Raw genomic sequence first — 25,925 nt, 5'->3', positions numbered from 1 at the left:
CTGAGCTTGTGGCGTCTTTTCATGACTGGAACCAATCAAAACCTGGAGGTCTGACGCATGGCCGGGGTCTAAAGTGGTTTGCCGGGGAGATTAGAACAATACACATCCACGAAGAGACGATCCCAAAGGGACAATACAGACGGTTTCTTATTCATTCATTCTCGCTTTTCACATACGAACAAACATGACTAACTAGTAGGCAGTTTTCCCCATGTTCTAGACGAGCTTTTCTAATTAACGGGACTGTTTAGTTATACATACGCATTTTAGGGCTAACAAATTTAGATGGCATGAAGAAGAATTTGAGGTCCAGATATGGCAAAAAGTAGAACCCGAGGAAAGGCTTTGCCAATCGTGGTGAGGATTTGAGCCTCACGCGGGGGTCGAACCCGCAACCTTGAGATTAAGAGTCTCACGCTCTACCGATTGAGCTAGCAAGGCGGGTTATGGATGGGTGGATCCGGAGACCCATTGTTGATGGTGGTGCTCAGATCCAGACTCTTGACGCTCGGAGACGCTTTGCAGCTGCCCGTCTGCCCAAGACCTGGAGTAAGTCGCCGTGCTAAGAGGTCTATACTATCGATAACTGGCGGTTGGGTAGTTACAGACGATATTGTCTTTCTTTGGGGGACTACATTCATGACTGCTGTCCTGCACTCACAGCCTCCTCGCAAAAAATCATTTCCCTTTTCCAGATCGTCTGTTCTTCATCGTTTGCTAGTTACCACCTTGCACCTCCCGGTCTTCCGCGCCATACGGTGCTCCGACAGCCCCCTATGTAAATCTACTGCACAGAATGTGTCGTCCCTCGTGCCAAGTCGATGCTTTGTCCCTTCTGGTGATCGATACTCCAGCGCTTACCTCCCAGCTTCCATTTATTCAAGTCATCTTGTCGTCTTCGGTGGTATCTCCGTTCTGGCGAATCGCTAGCATCTCCAACATCCATTTTTGGACCTCCCCAGCATGCGTTTGCATCATCTTCTGAACACCGTTGGCCTCACTACGGATGACCGTGCCAAATCGTCGTTTAGTCACTCTGCGCAGCGTGTCCTCGCTGTTCCAGCATGGGTGATCATGCGATACGTAAATCTGTGAATGCCCCTTGTACCACGTCGCCAGCTCGTTATCGACATCGGACTTCACTGGTCTTAACATCCCTTCAACGAAGCAGGCAACTCCGGCAACACGCGCTTTGCAATCTGTCAAAAGAGGTTAGTATGAAATTTTCGTTGTGGTGAACAACACATACCTCGACCGGTCAAAAGGGCCCTGACTCCACTGTACGACCGACCCACACCGATGAGCAGTATATCGTCGGCGTCCTCATAGAGCTGCAGGTAGTTGTCCCAAAGATAGTTCGCCAACTCTTGGAGCTCGTTCAGAAGGTCCTTATCTGCTGTTCGGGGACTGTAGGGGTCCATGTCCTCATCTCGTGATACTTTGCTGGGCACGTTGACGTCCATGACTGCAATCCCTTTTTCGACAGCCCAGTCAATGTATTGCGCAACACTATCGACAATCCAGGCGTTGTGGGATTCAACATGACTATCAATCACATCCGGTTGCGCGAGCAATGCTGGTGGGTCGTGAATGATGACAAGGATACGACGCGCACTGGGAATATCAGGAGTTACGAGGACCTGATTCTCGTAGGATTTGAACAAAAGATCCCGCTGGATGAAGAGAGGAATCATCTGGTGACGTTGTGCGAGGTTCTGCCGTTGGCCTAGCCTGATGTGATCGTGGAGTCTGGTCGCGTTGAGATCTTGGATATCAGGCACTGGAACAATGCCGGGTCTCATGCACTCCCAGTAGGGCGCCTGGTAGCTCTGGACTTTGGCAAGAACTCTGGCAGCGTCCTTGTTGAGCATGGGAATCTCCATCTTCGGTGGCGGCTCGCCCATCAACGTTCGAGCAACAGCCACGGCGGATGTCGATATAGCCTGCAAGTTGTAGCCACCTTCCAAGCACACAGCAACCTTGCCGTCCGCCAGAGACATTAGCATATGCGTCATGTGCGCGTAGCAGGTCGGTGTCACGAAGCACCCGCCGAGCTCATCTCCGGCAGCAGCGTCGAATCCGGCGGAGATAACCACTAGATCGGGGTTGAATTCTTTGGCGACGGGCATGATGATCTTTTGAAAAGCAGCCATATACTCGCCGTCTCCCATGCCTTGGTCGTGCCATCCAATGTTGATGTTCTTGCCCAGACCAGGCCCTGTACCGCAGTGCTCTAGACCGCCATCGGGTATTTCTTGGTTGTCGGGCTTGCCAGGATAAAAGATCCCATTCTGGTAAACGTGGAGGGAGACGTAGAGAACGTTGGGGTCGTCGTAGAATATGTTCTGGATGCCGTTGCCGTGGTGGACATCCCAGTCAAGGATGAGAACCTTTCGACAGTCATCCGGGTACTCTTGCTGACAGATCTTGACAGCGACGGGCACGTTGTTGAAGAAGCAGAACCCGAGCGGCTGGTCGTACTCGGCGTGGTGGCCAGGCGGTCTGATGATAGCAAAGGCATTTTTGACGTTGCCTTCCACGACATGCTTGCAGGTGTCGATGGCACCACCGCAGGATAAGAGGGCGGCAGTGAAAGTAAGACTGCCAACGTAGAGCGATGCACGGCCTTGGTCGTAATGCCGACTCGTGTCGCGCAACTCGGTGTAGTTCATCTTTGACAGGCTCTCAACCCAGTGGTAGTGCAGCGGAGTGTGTGTGGTAAGGATCTCTTCTTTCGTTGCCTCACGAGTGCCGATCCTCCACATGTACTTGGTTGGGGTATCTCTCATAACGTCGGCAATCTTACTCTCTGGGCCGGTGTAGACCAGACCGGCCCTTTTGAAGGCTTTGTAGATCTCCTCTATCCGACGAGGATCCTCCGGGTGATGAGGTGTGGTGCCGAAGTCGGCATTGACATGAAGCTTCATGCGGTCATCATAACAACATGCTGTCGGCAAAAGACCTCGTCTGCGCAGCTGGTTCATAACCTGCTGGTCTGCGTCTTCGTCCAAGTCGTCGAAGTCGTCCTCATCTTCGTCGTCGGGAGACGTCGAGTTATCGTTTTTGGGCTCTCCTCCAGCAGGCGTAGTCACACCGTTGGGAGTGGTTGTGTGATTTGACGGCCTATCGTCCCCGCCCATGACAACGTCTTGGTCGCCGCCTTCCATGGTGCAGAGGCAGGCTTCGACTCACCCGCCAAGGCTTGGGTTAGCCTGACCAGGAGATTCGCAAGTCGGAATGATATGTTTGAAACAGATGAGAGATACTCTTGTGACTTGGAAACAGAACGTAGCCCGCGCCGGCTGGTAAGTCGTAGGCTCAAGCCGGTGACAGTTTCAAAGCTCGACGAGTACTACTAGGGCTGATCAGATTAGGACTTCTTCAGATCGATGATTGGCCGAGTGCTGCTCATAAGAAGGCGATATGGGATGGCTCAGATGACTTGCTCAGAAGAGTATGAGGTCCTACTGCAGTGTCAGTAGAGTAGAGGTTCAGCGTAAGTTCTGACAAGGACGGTATATATAGGACGCCAGCTGGACCATCAAAAAACTGAGAGGCTTCCTTCAGAATAAGATGGATCAGAAATAAGGACATGTGTAGGCAAAACTTCGTAAGGGAGCTCGGGGTCTGGGGATATCTCTTTGTTGCCTGGCTCTGATAAAAGAGCAACAATCAACAATGTGAGAAGGAAGGCAGGTACGGCCAAGGATACGCCTTCCTCGTCGGTCCATTTGGTCTGGAACAGTATGCCATCGAAATGGAGTCTTGCGCATAGGGACGAAAGAACCCGAACAGCTCAGAGACCAGTTACTGACCTTGGGAGCTGAGAGAGCAAATGGCTGGTGTTCGAGATGGGATCAAAGATGAGATGGGATAAGCTGGGGTAGCTGTAGGCCTGTCTGCTCCTGGCGCAAGTCGGATTACAGCTGAGCGCTCTGAGGTCCGAGGCCAGATACCGGGTACGAGGAACGAGACGGGCAAGTCGATTACAAGAGAAGAGGAGGCTGGAGATGCGCGCAAAGACAATGCGCCGCGCTGATGGAACGAAGTCGTCGTGTAGGAAACTATTAGGCGGGTGGCCGGGTGTGAGTGAGTGAACAAGATGGCAGAGAGGCTTGGGCCACTGACAAGGCGGGAGCTGGCCACAAGCCGCCGCCTTGCAGAGCGCACCCGCCACAGGTTACCCCCTGTACGCCGCAGCCTTGCACTAAAAGACAAGTAAGTCCGCAACCCACTAATTGCCGTGTTCCCATTTAAGGCAAGTTCAGTTAGAGCTCTTCGCAGGCAGCACACCTCTTGCTTGACTTTCGTAGATATGTTATCTACCTAAGTAGGTGCCAGGTGGTCATAAAATCTCCGAATTGAGTAGCTAAGGCAGGCAGATAGCATAAGGTCCTCATCCAAGTAGCCATCGCCGCCTACAAAAGGTGCCTGAGCATCGAAATTAGTCCTGCCCGCGGTAACTTGCCAGGTCACTTTACGAACACTTCGGATGCGCCGAGGTACATCAGGGAGCCCATAGTAAACCTGACAGAATCTATGATCGCCAATTCCTAATCTATTCTATAGAATGGCCAATTAATTTGAACCTCGGCTTTCACCGCTCAAGAGTCCCGCCAGCCTTGGAAGTGACTCCGCTCCGCGAGAGCTCGACCGTCGTCCCCGGGAGGAGCCCAGTTCCCAATAGGACGCCGAAAAGCTCCTGGGGGTGGGATCGAGCCATAACGGCTGCCATCACGACTAAGCCGCTCATCAACGTCGGAAGCGTCAGGATGCACGATACCACCAGCACTGCTCAGATCGGCCATATCATATAGCCATGGTCGCTCGCCTACCGCCGCCTGGACCGCGGCCACGAGAGATTCTCGGTCTTGAGAGAAGGCGGGGTGCCTGAGGTTGACATCCGTCACCAGTCGCTTTCGAGGGAAATTAAACAAGTTCTGAAAGTAGAACATCAGGTCTCTGGGATCAAGCTTGGCATATGTGTCCACGATGCGCTCGCGGATACTGCTCTCAATCATCGTTTCAAGCGGACTGCTTTCGTCGACCTGTCCGTTGTGTCGTCAGCGTGAGAACCATATCTCGCTCTCAACGTAGCACTTACCGGCTCTAGATTCTGCTCCAGATTGGGGTAAATATAGTGTCTGACGAGGTCCTTCATTGACAGGAAGAGGTCCATCAACTCCATCAACTCGCGAGTCGGATAAAGTCTCATGTGACTGACCCGCACATCATTGACGAACGGTTCCGGCTGATCACTCCGAGGCCGGGGAAGCTCGCCGTGGAAGTAATAGGCGTATAGCCACCAACGATAGAGAGCACGGCGAAGTTTGAACCTCTCTGCTTTACTGAGTTGGCGACAATCTTCAGGGGCCGTGAACCAGTGAAGCTGAGGGAAAAGCTCTTCCCATCGTCGTACGACCAAGCAATACTTCAGCAAAGAATTTAAGTCTCTGTCGACTAGGGTGACTGACCGCCGGGGCGGCAAGGAGCTTTGCTTGGCTGGGGTTCCGCCGTCAAGGATATTGGCAAGCACCGCATGCTCGGGGGCCATGCTCTGGCTGTGCTGGATACCACCGCTAGACAAAGTTATGCCCGTCATGTCACCTGGAAACCGTCTGAAAACGACCCTTCGCGGCTGGAAAGTATCTCCGTACTGAACCATATCCCGGTCCAATGCCGTGAAGACTTGAAGCAACTCTGGAAACGGGCTGAATTCTCGCTCAAGAACGGGCAGCAGGACGACCGCCTTGTTCCTCTTCAGAAGTCCGTGGAAAAGGGTATTGACCTGAGCCATGGAGAAAATACTTTCCACGTCAAGTTGTTGGTATATGTCGAATATGATCTCGAGCGGCAAGCCTTCGAGACCGTTCAGCTTGCCCAAGTCGCAGTCTGGCGAGTCTGACTGCACGTGCGAAGCTTCAAAAAGGGAGGAGTATGTTGACGACATCGCAAAAGCAGCTAGTGACTGTCTACAATGATCTATGTTTAGGTCGCAATAAGGAGTGTCGATGAAGTGTGATTAGTACGGTGATTTGTGAGTTGAACGTCGGTGTGTAACTATCAAGGGATAGGGTGTGGGAAATGGTTGGAGCAACTGATAAGCACCAATCTTTTGAGTTGATCTTTGTTCTTTCTTCGGCGATGAATTCGGACAAACTTCGTCAAAAATGCAACAAATAGCAGTCGGTAGCGAAGATTAATTGATTTGATTCTATCCACGTATCAGACGAAGGCTGTCTCGATGATAGAATATCGTACAACTCACTAGTGCTTTCCAACATATTACTCTAGGAAGTACCCGAGGATAGTTCTTGAGTAACCAACTTATATCCTAGCTTGTTTCTCCCGTACTGTTTGATGGTTTAGGGACAGAAACTGTCCAGGCACTGGCAAGGAGGCTAGCTAATCGACTGATCGTCTAGCGTTGGTGTCGTGGAAGTGCTCTTATTTCCTAGAGAGCTGCCAGCGGTGAGCAAACAGATCAGGGTCCAGTAAGGAGACGGAACGTTGGTTTCGAATGGAAGAACACCCCTGCTGGCCTCGCGGCGGATGACAAAAGTGACCGGCGAGGTGTGCGATTGGTATGATTACTTTCTGACAACCCCGGCGCTGGGGTTATCGAGAATGGAGCAGCTGTAGACCGGCATCGTTTGCTCAAAAGGCGCGACGTTTGTCAGACTTTTCCGGCGATTGTCACAATAGACCATGCTTACTCTACAGACGGATGATGAGAAGATAGGGCGCTGTCGCATAGGGTTTGAGGCAGACACGGGAAGAAAGAGTGGACGCAATGGTGACACAGAGGACATGCATGTTGCCCCGACTGCTGACCTAATGCATACACCTAGCTAGGTACCTAGGTAGTTCAAGCGCTGAAGTCGACTTGTGAGGCAGTGGATTCCTTCCCCCAGACGACTGGCGTCAGGGGTACCAAATCGCTCGTGACTGTGGCTGGCACTGAACAGCCAATCATTGCCTAGCGCTCCATTTTCTTGAGCTCTGTCACAGGACGGGTACGCACTTCCCTATTTAGGTACCTATCAAAAGCTCCATACCTAAGGTTCCAGGTAGGTATACTTCCACATCAGCGCTGTGGCTCATGATTGATGGGGACCCCCCTCAAGCGCCCAGCCAGCAAGGGCATTCATTCCTTCTTTTTCTTTGCTTTGCGGCAGAACGATGCATGATAAGGACAGCTTATCGGAAGGCGGTGAGGTGCTGCCAGTAGAGGCATCAACAACGACTCCCTCATCCATGCACGGACGTTGCATTTCTTATCTCAATAGGTGTATATGTCATGTCCTGCGGTCTTCTCCAGCGGCCTGCTCAGGCCGTGTCAGAAAGTCGAATAGAGGAGCACCACTGAAGTTGGAAGTAGGCGTCTCTGGAGGGGGGCAAGTCCAAAACGCGCCCACCGCAGGAACTTTAGAGCACCTAGCGCGACCTAACGAAGTGAGGGAAAGAGGCTTTGTGGATCGCAGGTAAGCTGGCAGCCCACCTCAATTTTGAGTGCCCCAGCTTCACACTGACGGTCTGCGGGAGGGATCCCCAGATTGGGGGCCGAGACTTAAGTTGAAAAAGGCGCATGATTTTACTATGCTGGCCAGTGGATTTTCGAGCGGCGCAAGACAAGCCACTTTCTAGCTACTAGGGACACCTGTTGCCAAGCAGTGAACTGAGTGCACCGAGGAAAGGATACGTCAGGGAGCTAGACCTCATGAGCGGCTCCTGTGTATAGTCGCCGATGACGCGACGCAAACGTCCCGAGTAGTATCGTTCTTCTCCAAACGTGTTTGCCAACGGGTGCTCCAACAGAACATAGCGTTGCGACGTGCTGAGCGCAGTCCTCGCTCGAGACCACACCGCGCCTCTACAGGCACCTAGATCGGCGAAACAGCCCAGAAGACACTCAAGGCATTAAGATGGATTCATTCAACTACGTAAGCATGGCAGAGCGATCGTCAGAAACGTCAAATCCCAGACAAGCCGCACTGATCGTATAAAGGAGAACAAAGGAAAGGCCGAGACTGTACTCCGTCCCCTCGGAAATCACAAAAAGACTTGTTGGATTCCTAGTCATTCCTCGATGCAACAGCCCCTCCATGACCAAGTGACATACAGATCCCCGGGGGCATATTTGAGACGCCATGATATCGACCGTAGTAGCCCTCCCAAAAAGGCCGTGAAACAGGTTCGCAGAAGGGGTTGGCCGCTTAACAGCACTTGCCGCCCTTCTCTGCGCTGTCGTCCGCAGGCTTAGTGAGCGAAATGCCGGGGCCAGCCCCGATCGTGGCTTGGGGCCCGTCACCCGAGTCGAGGGCCTTGCTCGATACGATTCGGTAGATCTCTGTCGGAAACGGGCCCGGTTAGCGCGCAAGTCAAAGCCAGGGGTATCAAGGGGGTCTCGGGCTATCTGCGAGTGCTAGAGACGTAACGCACCGGTCAAGATGTTCTGGAATGCGAGTTCGACATTGCTGGCGTCGAGGGCAGACGTCTCAATGAACGAGAGGTGGTTCTCGCCTAAGAGACAGGTTAGCCAACTCGGTATCCGCTGATATTCCCCTTGCTCATTCACCGCAACGTACTAGCGAAAGCCTTGGCCTCCTCTGTAGGCACTGCTCGCAGATGGCGCAAATCGCTCTTGTTTCCGACCAGCATGATGACGATGTTGGCATCAGCGTGGTCTCGCAGTTCCTTCAGCCATCGGGTGACGTTCTCGTATGTCTGGTGCTTGCTGATATCGTAGACAAGGAGTGCACCGACAGCTCCTCTGTAGTAGGCCGAGGTGATGGCGCGGTAGCGTTCCTGGCCGGCGGTATCCCAAATCTGTGCCTTGATCGTCTTGGAGTCGACTTGAATGGATCTGGTGGCGAACTCGACGCCAATTGTCGACTTGGAGTCGAGGTTGAACTCGTTGCGGGTGAATCGACTGAGAAGGTTGGACTTTCCGACGCCCGAGTCTCCGATCAACACCACTAGAAGATCAACATGTCAGCCCGCTTCCAGCAGCTTTATGATTACGCGATAACATCACGGGGTCTGCCGGTCGTGGGCGCACCTTTAAAGAGGAACTGTGGGAGCCGTCAGGTTAGCGCAATGAGGGGGAAACAATTGGAGAGGGAGAGAGGGGCGGACTGTTCCTAGGAGAGGTGGGCGATTGCGGGCGGAGAACTCACGTCATATTCGTCGTTGGCCATGTTGTCGGCTTGGATTGAGATGCGATGTATGGTTGTCGGAGCGTGTGTTGGGTCGTGGGTGTTGCGAAACGAGGATACTGCGGCTCGATGGAGGTGTGCGCGGCCCCGAGAGATAAAGCAGTTGAGTTGAGGCGAGACAAGGTGTAAGGGTCTGGAACTGAACCAGACTGAGAGATGTGGATGGACAGTGCAGGCAAAGCCGACGCAGTGCAGTGTGTGTGTGAGGCAGCAACGACTGAGTGAGAGGTGAGGTGGTGTCGGCGCAGCTTTAGGCCCTAGGTAGGTGTTCGCTGGAGGGTCAGTACCCGAGAGAACAGTAACTAAAAAGGGGTAGTCGGGGAGGTAGGTACCTAGGCAGGTAGGCAGGTAGGTAGCCCCTGTAGGTTCTGGGCAGCGGCGAAGGGAGGGGCTGAGGGGTCACTGGGCGCTGGCGTACCTACAAGAGCAGAGGAGGTAAATAATAGGTGGTACCTTGGGGGTAAAAGGGTTTCACGACGCAGCAGCTACAGAGAACGGGCGAGGAATCGAGAGCTCCTCGCGACCACTAGACCGGGAGGGAGAAAAGAAAACCAACGTGTTGGTTCCTAAACCCCTTTCTTGAAAACATTTACATCACCACCCCTTACAACACACTAGCGCGGGAAAAGATACTTTGCTTCACTGTCAGGCTCGAAAGTACTTGGATCTCATCCAGGCTCCATCGACTGAGACTCCCTGCCCACGTCAACATCGAAGGGGTCACTCCACGTTCCGGATGTGCTGAGCCCGCTGAGCCACACCACCACAACAGGGCATGCACCAACCACGTCCGTCATGTTACTGTCTCCTCCGTCTCTGCCTTGGGGGCTGAGAAGAGGCAGGCGGCAGCTATGTTTTCTTACAGCCAGACTAAGGACGGGATCTCCGCCGTCGGTACCCGGTACTGGGACTGTCGCGTTTCACTTTCATGATCACGTGTGTCCCGGGTCGTGGGGTTGACGGTGGGCGATCAGATTCCTCGTCCCTCACTCTGTTCGATCTCATCCCGTTCGACCTCACCGCTCGCGAACGCGGACGTCCTCTGTTGCATATATGTACATGTCCGACTGCACCCGAGCGAACCTATTCGTTCTTCAACGCCGACAGTGTAACCAGGACGACTGGCGCACTAATCGCTACTTGCGTGAACTTGGTTGTGTTTGCATTAGACCATAGTTTCAATACAGGAGGGAAGAAACTGTGGCCACACTCGCCGGGTTGCCCTCTGTGTATAAAACCCAGGTCCTCTTCGCTTCCCAGCTCCGGTCTAGATGTCGGTGTATAATGTTGTCGTTGCCTCTGGTTTGTTAGTCATTTCTAGCAGCGCAGCTATGGACATTTGACCTCAAGTATCAATCTTGCAAGGTCTGAAGTCTCCGATTTGGGAGAGTTGAACCGATGGGAGGCATCGAATCTCGGGAATCATCGATACACAAAAACCATGAGATGAAAAGGCAGATTGTGGTTCGAACGCTTCTCTACAAACATAGATGGGTATATGTAAATGGGGTTGCCTGGCTTGAAAAGTGAGGTTCCGCTTTATCTGTTTCACTATTCCCAATGACGCTCTCAACGTTAAGAGAGTACTTCCTCAGCTCCTCCTGTCTGCATAGCACTCTCTTATTTTTTTTACTCTTCCACTCTAAGCGTTTGATTAGCCTCCGATCTCTCCGCCCCGAAACGCACGGACCCAACCGGCCGGCTCTTCCATACCTTAGGTCAAGGTGATGATGGTACCTAGGTACTGGAGGTGTTCGGAATTGACCCCTACCAGGTAGGTAAGCACCATCGTCGTGTGCTGTCTCGGTTTCCTTTCACACCCAGTTCACACCAGGAGCACTCGAACTCCTACCCACCCTAGGTATTTGACCATTGCCAAAGCCCCTTCGCTGTCAGCAAGTTGAACACGGAAGGAACCCCTTCTCCAGCTTGGTACTTTACCTAGGCTCATTATTCTCAGAGAAACTCGTCGCTAAACATTTCACAGGTTCACTCTTCACTGTCTTGCCATCTTAAGGAAAGCAGTTTCATCCATATCACCAACCCCAGAGCTCGCGTTCATCGTCCGACCAGCATCACATCTGAGTTTGCGATGCTTCCATGCTTCGCACACACACCGTCGGCATTACGTGCGGCTACCTCGATTTCGGTCTGGCCATTGAAGGACTCACTCCGATGATCGCCTAAGTGTGTTTTCACCCCCGGAACTTCAAGCCTTAATCAATCTCGCCTTGATCCAATCACAGGATAAACCGCCCGAGACCGTACTGCAAAGCATGGTTACCAGAGCTTGAGCCCATCATGGATGCATCAGGCCTGTTCGTGGAGGAAGATGGGGCGCCAGATGACGATGCCATCTCCATCAACTCCACCCTAGTATCCGAACATGATTCAGATGAGGAGTGGCTCGTCGAAGGTATCCGCTACCAGACTCGTGAAGGCGGAAAAGACAAATATCTGGTGGAGTGGACCGGCTATCCTATTGAAGAAGCAACATGGGAACCAGAGGAGAACGTAACGGACGAGCTGCTTCAAGAGTGGCGAGATACGGAAGCAAAGCAAGCCCGAGGCGAAGTGGAACCCTTTGACATCGTCGCCTGGCAGGAAGCCGTGGACAATCGTTACGAGGACAAATATCAGCGACACCATAAGCGCAACATTGAGCGGAAGCGACGGGGCCTGCAACTCAAATTGTGGAGAGGCGAAACCAAAGCCGACTACTACGTTAGCGACGAAGATGTCAGCGAGGACGATTACAATGCCATCATTCCGCCCCCAAAGCCTGTTGAGCGACAGACAGATACAAGTCCTATCGAGGACATTCGGCCAAAGAAGCCACTCAAGCAGGCGGCCGTGGCAAGGCCAGTCCACCGCAAGCGGACCACGATGCCAGAGAAGACAACGGATAGTACTAAGTCGCCAACGAAGAAAAAACCCTCGTCGCCCGTTTCACAGCCACGCCCGCAATCATTGTCACTCGCGTCGGCGGCAAACGGGTCCTTGGGGGCAGCGAAAAAGTCGACTGCTAGCAAGCCGGCCGCCAATGCAGCCGTTAGTCGGTTGGCTGCTCCTACGGCATCTGCATGGCCTGCACACAAGGCTAAGAAGACCGCCATCAGCTCGAGGACGATGATCAGATTACAGAACAGTGGAAGTGGCATCAACGTCTTTGCCGCCGGCAAGCAATCCAGGCAAGGTCGTCAATTGGTGCAGAACGTGGCAGACCCAACTAAAGATCCTCGCATGTTTACAAACTTTCGACTGCGGCGGAAGGCCGAGTTACAAAGCCGTGATAAGGCAGATGTGGCGTCTGGCGCTATGCCGACTAAGCTGTTCAGTATCAGCAACGGTCCTCCTGCAGGCTCAAACTCTGACACAAGCTCTGGCACTTCAAGTACCGTTCTTCGGTCTGCTTTGAAGCATTCGGCCGATGGCTTGATGGCGATATCCGCCAGCGACTCCAGTGCTACGGTTTCGGAGATAACCGATACGGCACTTCCCCCGAGCTCAGAGTCGCAGTCTACGAGGCCCATAGTCAAGAGTAGGAGGTCTGTTCAGTTTGCAGACTTACCGCTTGTCAATGAGCCGGAGTTGATGGGCGAGATGGTCACGTCGCCAATCTCTCGCCCGAAAAGACTCAAGTCACCCCCGATGCCATCAGATCCGTCTCAGCCATCTCAGCCACCTCCAAAACCCCGATCGATTCTCCGCAAACTGTCCGTAACAGAATACCAGTCGCGAAGCGCGGGCCAGAGCTTTGAGAAGGTTGTCGTCCTGGGCCCATCAGGCACCAAGGGCGTTCAGATGACGTTTGAAAACATCAGACCTGACTCCGACCCATGGCACTCACACTTCGTCAACAAAGATTCACTCCATTTCAGCAGGACTTTGAATGCCCTTACTTTTACCTCCCAAAGAGGGTCGATCGTGGGGCAGAACCTGTCACACGGGGCCGTCCGACCGACACTGGCGAGCGACCAAGAAATCATCAGCAGAGCCGCTGAACGGCTAAGATTAGGTCCTTTCGGGGTTGCCTGCTTCCACGAAGAGTTCCTCATCATCATCTACCCCGCCGACTGTGAGGATTGGAAGAAGGTGATAGCTGAAGCCGAAGTCAGCAACCCGGCAACCGTCACGTTGAGATATGCCATATTCAAACCGCAGTCAATTGCCACGAAGCCCCTGCCGGCGAAAAGGAGATGGGCTCCACAGTCAACAGAGCCACGCAGTATAATCTTTCGGGATCTGCTCCGTCTCAACTACCGTCAACTTCTATCACCTGGAATGCGAGACATACACCACAACTTCTACCTGGCGTTCCCTCCGTCCAGAAAGCTCTTGCTCGATGCTGTGAGCGAGTGGCTTCATGTGGAAGATCCCTCTTGCAGGGTGTTTTCCACCAAGACTGCTGGCGATTGGGCCGCCTTTACCAATCCGAAGATTGTCGCGCAAGGAGTCATCATTGTTCACGAGGCAGCCACTGATACTCTCCGACAGTTCCCTGGCCTGCTCAGACTACTGACTCACAGCAAGAGTGCAGCTTACGTGTTCTGGTGCATTGGGGAGTCACTTCAGCAGCACCCTTTGTATCCTTCCATCCGGTCCATGCATCACCAGACTGAACCAGGCAAAGTTGAATTGACGAGGTTTTTCCCCCATGGCAACGCGATACTGGTGACGCCCAGCTTTCTGGTGTCGGAGCCAAGACGTGCTCAACAACTCTTTGAGTGGTACAAGAAAACGCATGACAAACCTTATAACAGCCAAAAGATTGTAGCCGCTGCAAACATAGTCGACTACCTACGAGATCTCGCTTTCGAGAGGTCCAATTATCGCGATATGTTGTTGACAGAGGGTGATAAGAAGCGCCATCGGTCCGACGCAGAGCGAGAACAGGCAGTATGTAAGGCAGGCCTGAGCAAGGAAGACTGCGCGGCTCGCTTTAATACTTGGGCTATTGTTGACGGACTTCGGTTACCTGCTCAGACCAGCATTGTGCCGGACGAGCAGCTCGAACCCATCGTCCTCGCTGACCAATCCATCGATGCCAACGATGAGCAAAGCCTGGTAAATTGGTTCGGCTGCTGGTCACAAACTCGATTCGATCAGTTCCGGAAGTTCCATGTCCTAGGCACCGACGGCAGTTCCGACACCAGTCATCTCATCAAACCCTGCGACATTCCCTTTTACCCTCCGGGTGCAGGGCGCGATCCGGGAGCCGAGCCAAGGGGCGACGCTCCTCTTTTGGAACCTACTGCAAGCGACCCCGACCATCCCCGTCAACCCAACGATGGTGCAACCAAGATGCTCGGTGGATTGGCTGCTCACTTCTTTTCCACTAAGTTGATGGAGCTGGCAAAGGAGTGTGACAATGCCAGGTGGTGCCCGTTTGCGAAGCTGTACGGCTTCCCAGTTTCTTACTTCAAAGATATCGCCGATACTGCTGACTCATACGGAGATTTCCATCGGAACTTTGCCACGTTCGAGAGATGGTTGGAGTTTCCCTGGCCGTTCTTCACCCAGTTCTTGCCAGGCTTCCGACCCCCGAGCGACGCACGTGGGCCACCTGTCTTCAACACTTACTTTACCTTGTTCTACACTCCCGACGACGATTCCCAATGTAAACCACCCACCCGTCACCCGTGGCTCGCCATTTGGCGAGTTCAGGCACCTCACAGGCCGTGGGAAGGGACAGAGCTCCTCATCTGGGACATTGCAGCCAAGGACCGGTTTCCCACGGGAGACCGCTTTTACGAGTTCCAGCTCACCTCGCCCCAACAGCATCTCATCGGGATGATACGAGAAAAGGGGGCAGCCAAGCATCGAGGTCTTGATTTGAAGCAGGTCTGGATTGGAGGTTTCGATTCAGTCCCCACCGAGTACACCTCGCCGATCGATGTGACCTTGGCCAATCTGGAGGCCATGATGAGAGATGTAAAGGGATATCTTCCCGCAATCGAATATCTTCTTTCCTCGAGGGGTTTTCACAAAATCTATCCCGGTGCCGGGCCTGCCCCGAGAAGGCCCACCACGCCAGATGGGATGGACATCGATCCGATGGTCCGTCCTCAGAACCACAACAGCGATGGCAAGATCATCTTTCATCCGCCCCGCGCTTGCAGACCGATCCGGCACAGCCGGTGCGAGAACCTGTTCTACAAGTGGGTGGTGAATCTTGACAGACGGGACAAGCGTAAGGCGTACCCCTACACGTTCAAACCGACCCTAGACTGGTATCAGGAGCAGCAAGTGGCGGAGAACCGAAACTTTGAGCACATCAACGTCTCTTCTTGGAAGCGCGTCTTCGAGTTGGTACGCATTCCTCCCACCAGTGGGAAGGACAGCGAGGGGACGCGCGTGGAGAGCAAGCAGTGATATAAGGGAGGGTGTATGCTTTTCTACGAACAGACAGGATCTGTATATTGACGATGAAACGTCGAGGGTGATCGTTACGATGGGCACTCGGCTATGCACTAGTGCACTTTGGGTTCCAGTTTTGACAAAATTGCACTCTAGAAGCAGACTATCAGTATGTCGCAGTACGTGAAATGGGTGGATCGTGAAAGAGTCAATATGTCTCTGGGAGACTTTCGCCACAATGTATAACCGTGTGGAGATCCACTAAGCTTTTCGCAAGACGACCTACTGTATCACTGTATCATTGGGCACCGTGTTTACCTGCAGAGAAGCATCTCCAACGGTCATCGCGCAGGGGGAGGTCATGGTCTGCAAAGGACAGAAGAGAGAGGCAAACGGGAACTTTCCTACAATGAGAGTATCTCTTCGACCTCTTTGGACGTAGCTAGACCCTTGTCCTACCCGTCGTGGAGGGGAAAGCGGCTGCCGACAGTTCTCGGTTCTACGTGCAGATAGGTCTCTTGCTTCGTGCTTAGAAGTCCCGTCGATGTAAGAGGTGACCTCATAAAAGCATCGAGCGCATTGGTGCTTTGGGATTGCGCAAAAACCGCATTGCCGAACAAAACGAAGTCGTCGATTTCCGTCATATTCATTCATTGTATGGTACACAGTCCCCCTGATTATCATGCAGCCGTTCCCGGAGTTTCCCACGATATCCAAGCCCGGCCAAATAGACAAAACACCGCGCCTCGGCATCACCTCGCCGAGGCTGGGAAATTCCTCGTGCTGAGCAACACGCCCTTGACCCTCCGAATGTTGTCCCTCGCCTTCTTGATCTCGTCTTCGGGCTCGTTTTTGCGTGGGCCACCGTAGATTGAGTAGCCGCCGTAGTCCTGCGGGCTCGGGTACGCCAGTTGTACGAGGTCGTCCTTGAGCACGTCCATCTTGGACTTGAGGTCCGCGAGGTCATCGGCATCCGAGACTACCGTCGTCCTGAGCAAGTCCGCCGAGCTCTTGAGCCGCGTGAGCTTATCAGCATGCCTCTCGCTCGCAGACTTGTTTTTATCTTCCGCCGTCGCCGTCGTCCCGAAGCCGGGCTCGCCAAACCTGGGCGTCGAAGGGATCGACGTCTGCGTGCCGATGTCGCGGTGGAACATTTCGGTAGGGTCGTCGGCGCCGACGCTGCTCGCGTCGTCCTTGTATGCTTCCGCGTCCGTGGCGGAGGCCTTGGCGGTGGCGGGGACCTCGGAGACGGTGCCCTCGAGCTTCTCAATGATCTTGGCAAGATTCTTGGATGTGGTGCTGTGGAGATCGCAGCGCGCCTCGGTGAGGTTCTCGACCATGGGCGCCACGAGATACTTGCTCGTACCGTAGAGGAAGGTGGAGAGACCGGCGAAGGCGTAGAGGGTGTTGAAGATGCTGTTGGCCGTGATCAGCGGCGGGGGACGAGTCGGCTTCGTGAGGAACTCGGGATATGTAACGACCGGGGGTTGGTCTGTTTGGCGAGGGATGGAGACTTCGGTGTTGGGCGGTGGTGTTGGTCTTGTTTGTGGTACAGGTGTCGTTGTCGCTACTTGTGTCAAGCTTTTCGGTGCTTGCTGTTCCGTTTGGTTGGCCTGGTACTATGCTGTCAGTTATGACCAGGCGCATGTCGCGTACGGTATAGAGAGACTTACTTCCTGTGTCGGCTCAGATGCCGAGCTGCCCAACAGCTGCTCTATATCTTCAGATGATATGCCCTTGGTCTTGAGGAAAGCCTCCTTTGCTTCCCTCGGCGCGTCCCGGATCTCGTCATCTTGCAGGAACTTGCGGGCGACTTCGAGGTTGTTTTCGCTAGCGGGCTCATCTTGTTTGGCATCCTGCGAGGGCTGTTCGGGCTGCGGCTCGAGTTCGGCATCCGTTCTTTGATTGCGCTGCCATGCTGGAATGCCGGGGGTGCTCTTGTTGCCGTCGGAATCGCTCATGGTTGCGTCTGCAGTATTGAGAACCCCAGCAAGGGTCTCTTAGGGAGATTGATGGAGCTGAGAACCAAGAATTGAGAAATGTCCAGGCGGGCGCAACACATAGAGTGAGTGGCTCAGCCCGGAGGCGGGAGTTGATGGTCGGCGGTTCGGCACCTATGACCACATGCCTCGGTTGGGGGTGCGGCGCGATAACGGAGAGGCTGGACGTTCATTACGGTACTGGCCATACACAAGTAAAACGGTGCCCAACAGGCTGCAGCTTGTCACGGTACGCTACCGTTCATGAAGTGCTATGCAGTACAAGGTATGGTGGGAAGTGGGACCGCATCCGATGCACGGTGCCCATGGTGGCCAGCAGAACGGAGCCCCGTTTTCGACATCCGGCGCTTCAGCGGACTTCAGTGCCTGTTGGAAGCAGGAAAGGCTGAAAGGCGCAGTCCGACGTAGCGTCGACTTTGGATGTTGTGGTAGCATTTCATTGAGAATCGTCTCACTTGTTCGCAGTCGTCCATCTTCCCCCCTCAATTTCATACCGTTTTCACGGCCAGTCCTGTGTCGAGCAGCCGAATCCCGTCATCCACTTTGCTCCTTCGCCCGTCACCGACAATCTTTGACCGCTGGTGGCGCCTTCATCGACCCAACGCCGCTCACAAACCAAGGAAGCGACCGTAGGTGAGATCTCACGGTCCAAATCCCAGTTCTAGGTTCATGGGAAGTACGTCTTGAGTGGACTCACTAAGCAGGGGGGGACAGGACGCAGGACGAAACCACGCGCGTAACACATCGAAGGGGAGAGAGACACACACAGAGAGAGAGAGAGAGAGAGAGAGAGAGAGAGAGAGAGAGAGAGAGAGAGAGAGAGAGAGAGAGAGAGAGAGAGAGAGAGAGAGAGAGAGAGAGAGAGAGTGTGTGTGTGTGTGTGTGAGTGAGAGAGCCAAGTCTTTTGCAGAAATACGCAGGAGAGAAGCAGAGAAACGGCACGCGCAGGAGGCGACGAGGTCCAATCGTTCCCGAAGTCTCAGTTCAGGGGTCGCCTTTTTTTCCCGCCCACGCCCACGCTCGGCTTGGCTTGGCCGCAGCCACCGAACCTCCCAGTAACCTTGCGGTGCTTGGATCCAGTTGTGAGGCGATAGGCCACCAAGGAAACTATCCCATTTGCCGTTTGTTGCCTTTGCACGCGTTTCTATCGCTGCGGCTAGCCGTCGTCCATCACACCCAGAAGTATCACTCGGTAAGCTTAGATGCGACGTTCCCTTTAGCCTTTCTGTTTCTGCCTCTTGACCTTCCTCTTCCTGCCACACCTCATCATCAGCTTTCCGCCCCTCGCCGGGGTCCATTCATCGTTTATATCAGCATCACACCCGTTTTACTTCGCCGAATCAAGTGAGGCAAGCAAAGATCTGGTTTGCGGATCAACGTTTCTGGGCAGCAGGTGATTGGATCTACTCTGCACGCCCACGAATCCAGTTTGGTCTGGTTAGAGAGCGTCAAAAGCAGACCCGTGTCGAGAACCCGGACATCGGGGAGAGTCGAAAAGCGCCCGCACGTGTGTGCGATTCAGTAAAAAAAAAAAGGAAGAGGCGTAAAAACCTACCTTGGCGCGCAACTTACCATCTCGGCCAAATGCTTTGATTGCCTTACCTCATCTCCCGTATCTAGGGATCGGATTCCTTAGCAGCAGTGCCACCTCACCTTTCCCCTTCCTTGTCTATTCGGCCCCCGAACTTACCTTAATTCAACCTCCTCCCAAGTCCAATCTTGGCCTAAAAATCCCCCGCCGTCATTTAAACCAAATCCCCAAAACCTCTTCACCCAAGACATCGTCCAGCACGCCAACCGCATCCTTGGAATTGAGCCTCGCGACGTCGCTCATCTCACAATGGCTTCCCGACCTCGCCGCTCCGCGGCTAAGAAGGCCCAAGAGCAGATTACTGACTGGGCCGACAGCGAACGAAACAGCACCATGTCTGGCCGTCCCCGCCGTTCAGAGGGCCGCACCTCGGGTGTCTCCCGCGGCCCGCCGTCTTCCCCTGGAAGCGAGCATTTGAACCTTACCGTCAAAGTACCCGCCAATAAGCTTCGTGAGGCCACCAGCAGGGGGAGAAACTCGACTGAGAACAGCATCTCGGTCAACAGCCGGGCCTCTTATGGAAGTGAGATTGTCGCCGGGAGACGCAACCGCGGCCCCAAGAAGAGCTACGTTGTCGAGTCGGATAGCGACGAGGAAGAGGAAGAAGACGAGGAGATGGAGGAGCCTGATGCCGAGGGCGATGAGGACGACATGGATGTCGATGCTGAGGGTGAAGAGGAGGACGCCGATGGTGACGTCGACATGGACACCCCTGCCGCCCCCACCATCAAGATCTCGCTGCCCAAGGCTGGCAAGGTCACTCCCCGACGACCAGCGGCGGCGAGGGTTATTGAGGACGACGACGATGACGAAGAGGAGCTCAGCGAGATCGAAGTCAGTGACCCCGAGAACACGATGAACATGAGCATCGATGTGGGGGGTGCGGGCGATGACGATGACGATGAGGACGAGGACGAGGACGAAGATGAAGAGGATGCCGAGGGCGAGGAAGATGAGGCTGAAGGCGAGGAGGAGGAAATCGAAGTGGCCGACGAGACGGCACAGCCGGATGCCGAGGAGCTCGATAGTGAACTCGGCAGCCGCGAGGGTACGCCCGACCTGACTAAAATGACGAGAAGACAGCGTGCTCGCTTCGAGGACGAGCCTCAGCAGTACATGAAGCTTTCGGATGGTACGTCTCGTAATGGTTCGAATCCTTCTTTGGCAGATCACGCGCTAACGACTACGGCCACAGAGGTCCAAGCAAAGAAGGTGTTCACGGCGGAAGAGCTGTCGATGAGAAGGCTGGAAATGGCTCGTCGACGACGAAACCTGTCGGACAAGCGCAATGAAGAAGTCAAGGCAAGCGAGCAATCCCTGACATTAAAATCATCTACTGGACAAATCATACTAACAATGACGGTAGATGGAAACCATCAACAAACTGCTGAAGAAGCAAGCCCCCAAGACTAAGGGTAAGGGCGGAGGCGTGGGCGACGAGACGCCAGGCAACGAGTCTCAGAAGCCCGACGTCGCGTTTATCCGCTGGGTCAACTCAAAGAAGGGCAGCGTGGTCGCGGTGCCCGACGAGATGCTCGGAGGGCCGGCGGGCAAGGTGTTTGTGCCCGGAGGCCTGAAGTCCGGCAAGATGGTTGAGGAGGTTGCATAAGCAGGTCAGGGGGCAGAGGCCTCTTTCCGTAACCCACTGTCATTCCATCAGAAAAGGCGTGAGGCCCCGCAACAAGGAATCGGGGCAGACTCTTGAGGGGCCACTGTGGAAAAAGAAGCGCTTTTGGTGGGCTGCGCTTGGTATCGAATTGCAGAACAGCTTAAGCTGAAGTCACTCACCGGGTCTAGAGTTTACTTTAATGACATAACATGCATGTACTGTGCCGAGGGGTTCTTCGTTATTCAAAATATAAAGGTCGACTCTCGGGAGCTCTGAACAGCCCACCTACTGCTCATGGGATCAGAAACAAATGGCATGGGGCTCGGAGCCGGCCGTCCTGTCATTATTCCAGAGCTCAACGCAAGGACCTGGGTGCGTTTGTGGGGTGATGCAACCAGCGGGCGCCGGCGATCCTGACCGCATCTGCGCTCCCTGTGGGCCACGGAGCGCGTTGGAGCGGCTGGGGTTCTTATGTAATCCGGTCGGTCGTGGTGGGGACCTTGCACAGGCGAGAGGGCGTCATGTGGTCCTCCGTTCGGGGCCTTTCCCAAAGAAGTCGAAGCTTTTCCCGATGGATCGCTTTCTTTTCCGCATTGTTCTCTTGCGCAATTCACTTCGAAGGATGCTGCATATGAACCCCCCGTCTTCTGTTGGCTAATGGGGGAAGGGAGAGGAGGAGGATGACTTGGGAAGCACGAGAGAGGGGATACATCAGCCAAGAGCATTCCCACGCCGAGGCTTAGCTAAGCAGGAAACGGCTGTGGCGATCGTCCTTGCGTGCCTGCGAAGCTTTGGTGTTGCTTGGATTGCTTGGAGGGTCCGATGGACGGAGAAGCCCTGCGAGGTTTGTCATGCCCCGAAGGTTAGTTCCGATATGTGCGAGTGGTGCGTTGCCGGCATGTGGTCCAACTTCTTTAGGGGGATTCAACGCAAGACTCGGCAGGGAGTCTTGGGAAGAATCAACATATTGGTCTTTCCAGCTCGTTGTCGAACGAGCTCTTTCTCTCTCTCTCTCGGACGGAATCAACCAGCATGATCGCTTGTTTGCTTCTCCTGCCAGCATCTTACACCTAGCACAATACGGGTTCGCTGTTCGTCCCTTAGGTTCCTGAAGTGGACTGTGTATCCGTAGTTAATGCCCTCCTTCCCCGGTGGGATTCGAGCCCAGTAGCCAACCAAACCCCGGATCTGCGCCTGCAAGTAGCCGGGAAGGCGGGCGGGCAGGGAACCTAACGGATGGTAGCATGACATGTACAGTATGGAGGAATCAAGCAAAGAAAGAGAGAGATGGAGGGGAGGAGAGCGGGGAAAATAGAGATGCAAGCAAGCAAGCAAGCAGGCAGGCAGGCAGGCAACTTGGCAACCCCAGCCAAGGATGAGGCAAGCAGACAAGCAAGCAGAGTTCGGCATACTGCAGGTCGCCAGAAACGACGTGCGGCACGAGACGGCCGTCTGTCAACCACACACGTCCTCCCGCCCCCGAGCTGGGTCTTGAGCCCCCGTTGTTCCAAGTCAAAGAACTTGGGGGGTGCGAGTGTTGTTGGGCGTTGTCTGTGCAAGACGCAAGACGACCAACAAACCCCCGCAGGTAGTTGACAGGCTTCTAGCTCTCAGCTGGTCTCAAGTACAGAAGAAGCATGTTCCTTCAAACTACAAAAACCAGGATGAACCTCCGGCGGGGGCACCGAAGACGAACAGGTCTTGCCATTGAAGCATGGCATGTCAAACAATCAGGCGTAAGATCAATCATCATCATGTTGTTCAACTGACTCCTCAGAGGTGGTGTCCATTGACAGGGTATATACCCATGCGCAGCCGCCGAGAGGGCACATTCCGACTGCGAGTGACATTGGCGAACTGTGGTTTCTGGGAAGGAACCCACCCACACCCACCCATCCAGCCTTTTTTCCTTCCTCTTTTTTTTTTTTTTTTTGTTGTTGCTTTGGAGGGGGTTAATGGGCCTGGCGGCTTGAACCCGCTCTGTGCCCCAACTACAATGCTAGTGCGAGTCGCAGAAAATAGAGTCGGGATTGCCTTCGGGGTTTTTTGTCCTCGAACTTCATGCCTTGCAAGTTGCTGGATGGACCCTTGACCTCCTCATCCTCTCACATCCTCGTCGCTTTTTAGGTTGCTCGATCACCAACACCTAGGCCGCGCACGACTCGCCTCTTGTCCCCCTCATAAAGCCATGGCGTTACATTCGCCGGTTGACGCCCCCCCAGCAGTAGCATCTACGGCCATCGTTCCTGTGCTCGGCCAACAAGATCACCCTTCCCTTGCTGCTGCATCTCCTAATACCCCCGGCGACGAGGTCACCGCTCCTCCATTTGATCGAGGTGAGTCGACGAGGGGAATACAAGACGCTAAGCCGAGCTTGCTTTGTCACTTTTGCCTCCTCTCCTCCCCTAGACCTCTCTTGTCGCGCCGCCTTCCATACGTACTTCAGCCCGAGTACCAATTGCAGTCTGGCGTTTCCCTCCCCTCCCCTTCTCTCCTCCTCCATCCATACTCAATCTTTCCATTTGCTCCCAACACAGAAAGGGCAAGGAGGGGAAGGGAAAAGAAAGGTTCTGGACCGTCTTGGCCTGCCCGTCGCCGCTCCATTATACGATGCCTGGAAGTGGCACGCACTAAGACTACACAAGCATCCTCCCCCTTCTCTGTACTGTACCCATATCACCCATATCGCTCCCGACCTGGGCCCCTCCAATGCACATTGCATGACGGATGGACGTTGCGTTGCACAAAAACACCACCCAGTGCAAACCTCTTGCACGACAGGATTTAGAAACTGACAGTCCAGCCCCCTTGGAAGCTACCATCAGGCCACCCGCGGCCGCGGCCACCACCCCAGTCCCAGTCCCAATCCCAGTCACCGTCCCAGACCCAGTCCCAGATCGAGACACGGGCGCGCTCCAGCTCCATCACGTTCATCCGCACCCGCACCCGCACCCGCACCTGCCCACCCCGCACGCGACGGCCACTGCGACGCCTTCGTCTACGCCTACGCCTCCCGCTGCTACTCCAGCTTTGGCCAATACAGCCCCGGCTGCCCTGCCCGAGGCTTCAATTGCACGTCGTATAAAGACACCCACCGAGCCGCCCCCTCTCAAGTCGCCTCCCATGCCTACTCCTGCCGTTTCTCCCTCGCCTCTTGCGCCGTCGGCCAACCCCCCGCCAAAGACAATCCCACACCCCTCCCCCTCGACCTCCAAGATGCTGTTCTCAGAGATCTACAAGTCCCCACGCTCGCCGCTATCCAAGTTCCGTCTGTCAATGTCCCAGCAGCCTCTAGCCCTGGACCTGCCCGATTATGATCCTGACCTGCTCAGCAAGGACAAGGTCAAACAGAAGGAGGCTGTCAAGAAGTACCTTGCCGCCAAGGTTCGCAACGACTGGGAGTTTGTTTGGCCCCCCGTCGCCTCTCCCCCACAGAACGGCGATGCAGCGCCCGCAACCGATACGACAGCATCCCAAGCAGAAGGCGTAGAAGAGGCTCAACAACCAACCTCCGATCTCCTAGCAGAGGCGATAGTGACAGCGTCGTCACAAGATGAGGACATCGAGGCAATGGAAAGCGAAGAGGATGGAGAGGAAGAAGAAGAAGAAGAAGAAGAGGGAGACGACAGCGACGCGGAATCGGTATACAGCACTGTCTCGGAGGACCTGGCGCGCTTTAAGCCTCGACTGGAATGGGTGTCTGACTTGTCCGACGAGGACCCTCCCGTGTCACTCTCCCCGTTCCGCTTCGACAACCCCGACGCGATCGGCGCCGCCGTAAAAGCATCTGTAGCGGACAAGCGTGCGCGGAGGAGGCGGGCCGTCCGCGAGGAGATAGCATGGAATGAAGGCCTGGCCTGCTTCGAGGCAAGGCGCAATGCCTGGACAGGCGCCAGGACAGTGCGCGTGCGCACCAAGCCCGTCTCCCCTACGCAAACATTCTCCCCCCTCTCCCCTCGTCGCCTGTTCTTCCGCGGCTCATTTTCCCATCCCTCGGGCCCAGCCTCGCCATCCTCGCCTGCCCATTCCCTGCAGCAGCGGCCCAGCAACGAGGCCTCGGCCGCCGTCTCGGACACTTCCGAGCTCTCCAAGGACCCGTCCAAGGAGCTCACGGCCCAGAAGTCCAAGGAATCCCAGAAATCGGCCGCGTCTCTCACGTCGACGACATACCCCATAGAGACCATCGTCCCTATTTCCGCGCCACTCCTCCCGCCGGGCAACCCAATGCGCGCTTCCATCACTCCCTCAGTGTACATGTCGCTATACGAGAAGGTGATAGTGCACGCCCTTACGCCATCGTGCCCCGTCAACCTGTCAGATATGATACGGGCTTGCGTGGTGGGCTGGAAGCGGGACGGCGAGTGGCCTCCGAAGCCCTCGGCCGCCGAGCCCGGCATCGTGGCAGTGCGGCGGAGGAAGAAGTCGGCGGCGGAAGGCCAGGGCCAGAATGCCACTCGTAGAATGAGTCTTGGTTTCTTGGGCAGGGGCGAGAAGACAGAGAACCAAGATGAGAGTGGCGGGAAAGGCATCAGGAAGAGCCTGCAGAGAGTCCTCGGTATCGGACAACACCATCCTCCTGCCTCGGCCGCCCCGGCAAGTGGGAACAACAACACTCCAGTAAACGGGAAGGATACAGCCGTCGCCTAGGCTCGCTTGTGAACCACCATGATTACGATAAAAGGGATATAATAAGTCTTACGAAGTCTAGTAGACCGGAGGCCTCCCACCTCAGATACCTGTCAGGACGAAGGATGACAAAGGCCTATATGATGGTCTATGACCAAGAGGCTATGTAAGACGGGAAAGTTGTTGCGACACTGATACCCATGTGATGCAGTAGAGAGTATAGTCGTAATGGCGGCTTGCAATGGTAATGAAACCCAGTTCACTTGTCATGCTGCCTGCCGTTTGTGTACAGCTGTTCTAGTGATTTCACCTCTCAAATTGACTTCTTTTTACAATAGAGAGGGAGACGTGTGGTCCCATTGTGGCCACCAGAGAACATTGAACGGACTTTCTTGGTCATCTTGTGACGGCTGACTGAGGCGAGGCTCTGGGTATGATGGTTTTCTGGGCTCACTTGTGTTGTGCTAGGCGGAAGAAGTTAACTAGCAGCAAGCTGACTTCGTAGCAAAAAGGTAAATCGA

General features: G+C 54.6%; 8 protein-coding genes across 8 annotated transcripts; 4 read left to right on the top strand and 4 right to left on the bottom strand.

The window, feature by feature from the left end:
* Positions 1-454: 454 nt before the first annotated feature.
* CDEST_06354 (Putative histone deacetylase family, Arb2 domain, Ureohydrolase domain superfamily) lies at positions 455-4,099 on the bottom strand. Its single transcript, XM_062922513.1, has 3 exons — positions 3,816-4,099; positions 1,250-3,464; positions 455-1,199 (listed from the first exon to the last, which is right to left on the bottom strand). Exons 2-3 carry the CDS (start codon positions 3,165-3,167, stop codon positions 880-882), a joined length of 2,238 nt encoding a protein of 745 aa, XP_062778564.1. The 5' UTR covers positions 3,168-3,464; positions 3,816-4,099; the 3' UTR covers positions 455-879.
* A 224-nt stretch (positions 4,100-4,323) lies between these two features.
* CDEST_06353 (Putative F-box domain-containing protein) lies at positions 4,324-6,807 on the bottom strand. Its single transcript, XM_062922512.1, has 4 exons — positions 6,717-6,807; positions 6,269-6,656; positions 5,105-6,214; positions 4,324-5,048 (listed from the first exon to the last, which is right to left on the bottom strand). The coding sequence occupies exons 3-4, from the start codon at positions 5,948-5,950 to the stop codon at positions 4,605-4,607; spliced, it is 1,290 nt and encodes a 429-aa protein (XP_062778563.1). The 5' UTR covers positions 5,951-6,214; positions 6,269-6,656; positions 6,717-6,807; the 3' UTR covers positions 4,324-4,604.
* Positions 6,808-7,238: 431 nt separating this feature from the next.
* Positions 7,239-9,411, bottom strand: CDEST_06352 (Putative small GTP-binding protein). Its single transcript, XM_062922511.1, has 5 exons — positions 9,180-9,411; positions 9,062-9,074; positions 8,589-8,978; positions 8,443-8,523; positions 7,239-8,350 (listed from the first exon to the last, which is right to left on the bottom strand). The coding sequence occupies exons 1-5, from the start codon at positions 9,198-9,200 to the stop codon at positions 8,217-8,219; spliced, it is 639 nt and encodes a 212-aa protein (XP_062778562.1). The 5' UTR covers positions 9,201-9,411; the 3' UTR covers positions 7,239-8,216.
* Positions 9,412-11,205: 1,794 nt separating this feature from the next.
* Positions 11,206-15,852, top strand: CDEST_06351 (Putative chromo/chromo shadow domain, Chromo-like domain superfamily protein). The gene has a single exon (XM_062922510.1). It carries the CDS (start codon positions 11,520-11,522, stop codon positions 15,591-15,593), a length of 4,074 nt encoding a protein of 1,357 aa, XP_062778561.1. The 5' UTR covers positions 11,206-11,519; the 3' UTR covers positions 15,594-15,852.
* A 194-nt stretch (positions 15,853-16,046) lies between these two features.
* CDEST_06350 (Putative peroxisomal membrane protein) lies at positions 16,047-17,961 on the bottom strand. Its single transcript, XM_062922509.1, has 2 exons — positions 17,252-17,961; positions 16,047-17,191 (listed from the first exon to the last, which is right to left on the bottom strand). The coding sequence occupies exons 1-2, from the start codon at positions 17,537-17,539 to the stop codon at positions 16,331-16,333; spliced, it is 1,149 nt and encodes a 382-aa protein (XP_062778560.1). The 5' UTR covers positions 17,540-17,961; the 3' UTR covers positions 16,047-16,330.
* A 1,457-nt stretch (positions 17,962-19,418) lies between these two features.
* Positions 19,419-20,778, top strand: CDEST_06349 (Putative INO80 complex subunit B-like region, INO80 complex, subunit Ies2; the record flags this gene model as incomplete). Its single annotated transcript, XM_062922508.1, has 3 exons — positions 19,419-20,301; positions 20,365-20,465; positions 20,536-20,778. 3 exons carry the CDS (start codon positions 19,419-19,421, stop codon positions 20,776-20,778), a joined length of 1,227 nt encoding a protein of 408 aa, XP_062778559.1.
* A 1,714-nt stretch (positions 20,779-22,492) lies between these two features.
* On the top strand, positions 22,493-22,901 carry CDEST_06348 (uncharacterized protein; the record flags this gene model as incomplete). The annotated part of the gene is made up of 1 exon (XM_062922507.1): positions 22,493-22,901. One exon carries the CDS (start codon positions 22,493-22,495, stop codon positions 22,868-22,870), a length of 378 nt encoding a protein of 125 aa, XP_062778558.1. The 3' UTR covers positions 22,871-22,901.
* A 65-nt stretch (positions 22,902-22,966) lies between these two features.
* Positions 22,967-25,425, top strand: CDEST_06347 (uncharacterized protein; the record flags this gene model as incomplete). Its single annotated transcript, XM_062922506.1, has 2 exons — positions 22,967-23,114; positions 23,594-25,425. 2 exons carry the CDS (start codon positions 22,967-22,969, stop codon positions 25,423-25,425), a joined length of 1,980 nt encoding a protein of 659 aa, XP_062778557.1.
* Positions 25,426-25,925: the final 500 nt, after the last annotated feature.

The sequence above is a fragment of the Colletotrichum destructivum genome, chromosome 4 (assembly GCF_034447905.1).
Source record: "Colletotrichum destructivum chromosome 4, complete sequence".
Classification (NCBI taxonomy): domain Eukaryota; kingdom Fungi; phylum Ascomycota; class Sordariomycetes; order Glomerellales; family Glomerellaceae; genus Colletotrichum; species Colletotrichum destructivum.
This window is presented reverse-complemented; position numbering and strand designations above follow the sequence as displayed.

Bases quoted from the DNA above. Each gene is read 5' to 3' on its own strand.
- CDEST_06350 (XM_062922509.1), bottom strand. From the start codon at position 17,539: ATGAGCGATTCCGACGGCAACAAGAGCACCCCCGGCATTCCAGCATGG. The intron at 17,192-17,251 runs GTAAGTCTCTCT...GCATAGTACCAG, and splicing joins CATCTGAGCCGACACAGGAA to GCCAACCAAACGGAACAGCA.
- CDEST_06354 (XM_062922513.1), bottom strand. From the start codon at position 3,167: ATGGAAGGCGGCGACCAAGACGTTGTCATGGGCGGGGACGATAGGCCG. The intron at 1,200-1,249 runs GTATGTGTTGTT...CTCTTTTGACAG, and splicing joins GGCCCTTTTGACCGGTCGAG to ATTGCAAAGCGCGTGTTGCC.
- CDEST_06352 (XM_062922511.1), bottom strand. From the start codon at position 9,200: ATGGCCAACGACGAATATGAC. The intron at 8,524-8,588 runs GTACGTTGCGGT...CCTGTCTCTTAG, and splicing joins GGAGGCCAAGGCTTTCGCTA to GCGAGAACCACCTCTCGTTC. The intron at 8,351-8,442 runs GTGCGTTACGTC...CGTTTCCGACAG, and splicing joins ATTCCAGAACATCTTGACCG to AGATCTACCGAATCGTATCG.
- CDEST_06351 (XM_062922510.1), top strand. From the start codon at position 11,520: ATGGATGCATCAGGCCTGTTCGTGGAGGAAGATGGGGCGCCAGATGAC.
- CDEST_06353 (XM_062922512.1), bottom strand. From the start codon at position 5,950: ATGTCGTCAACATACTCCTCCCTTTTTGAAGCTTCGCACGTGCAGTCA. The intron at 5,049-5,104 runs GTAAGTGCTACG...CACAACGGACAG, and splicing joins TGGAGCAGAATCTAGAGCCG to GTCGACGAAAGCAGTCCGCT.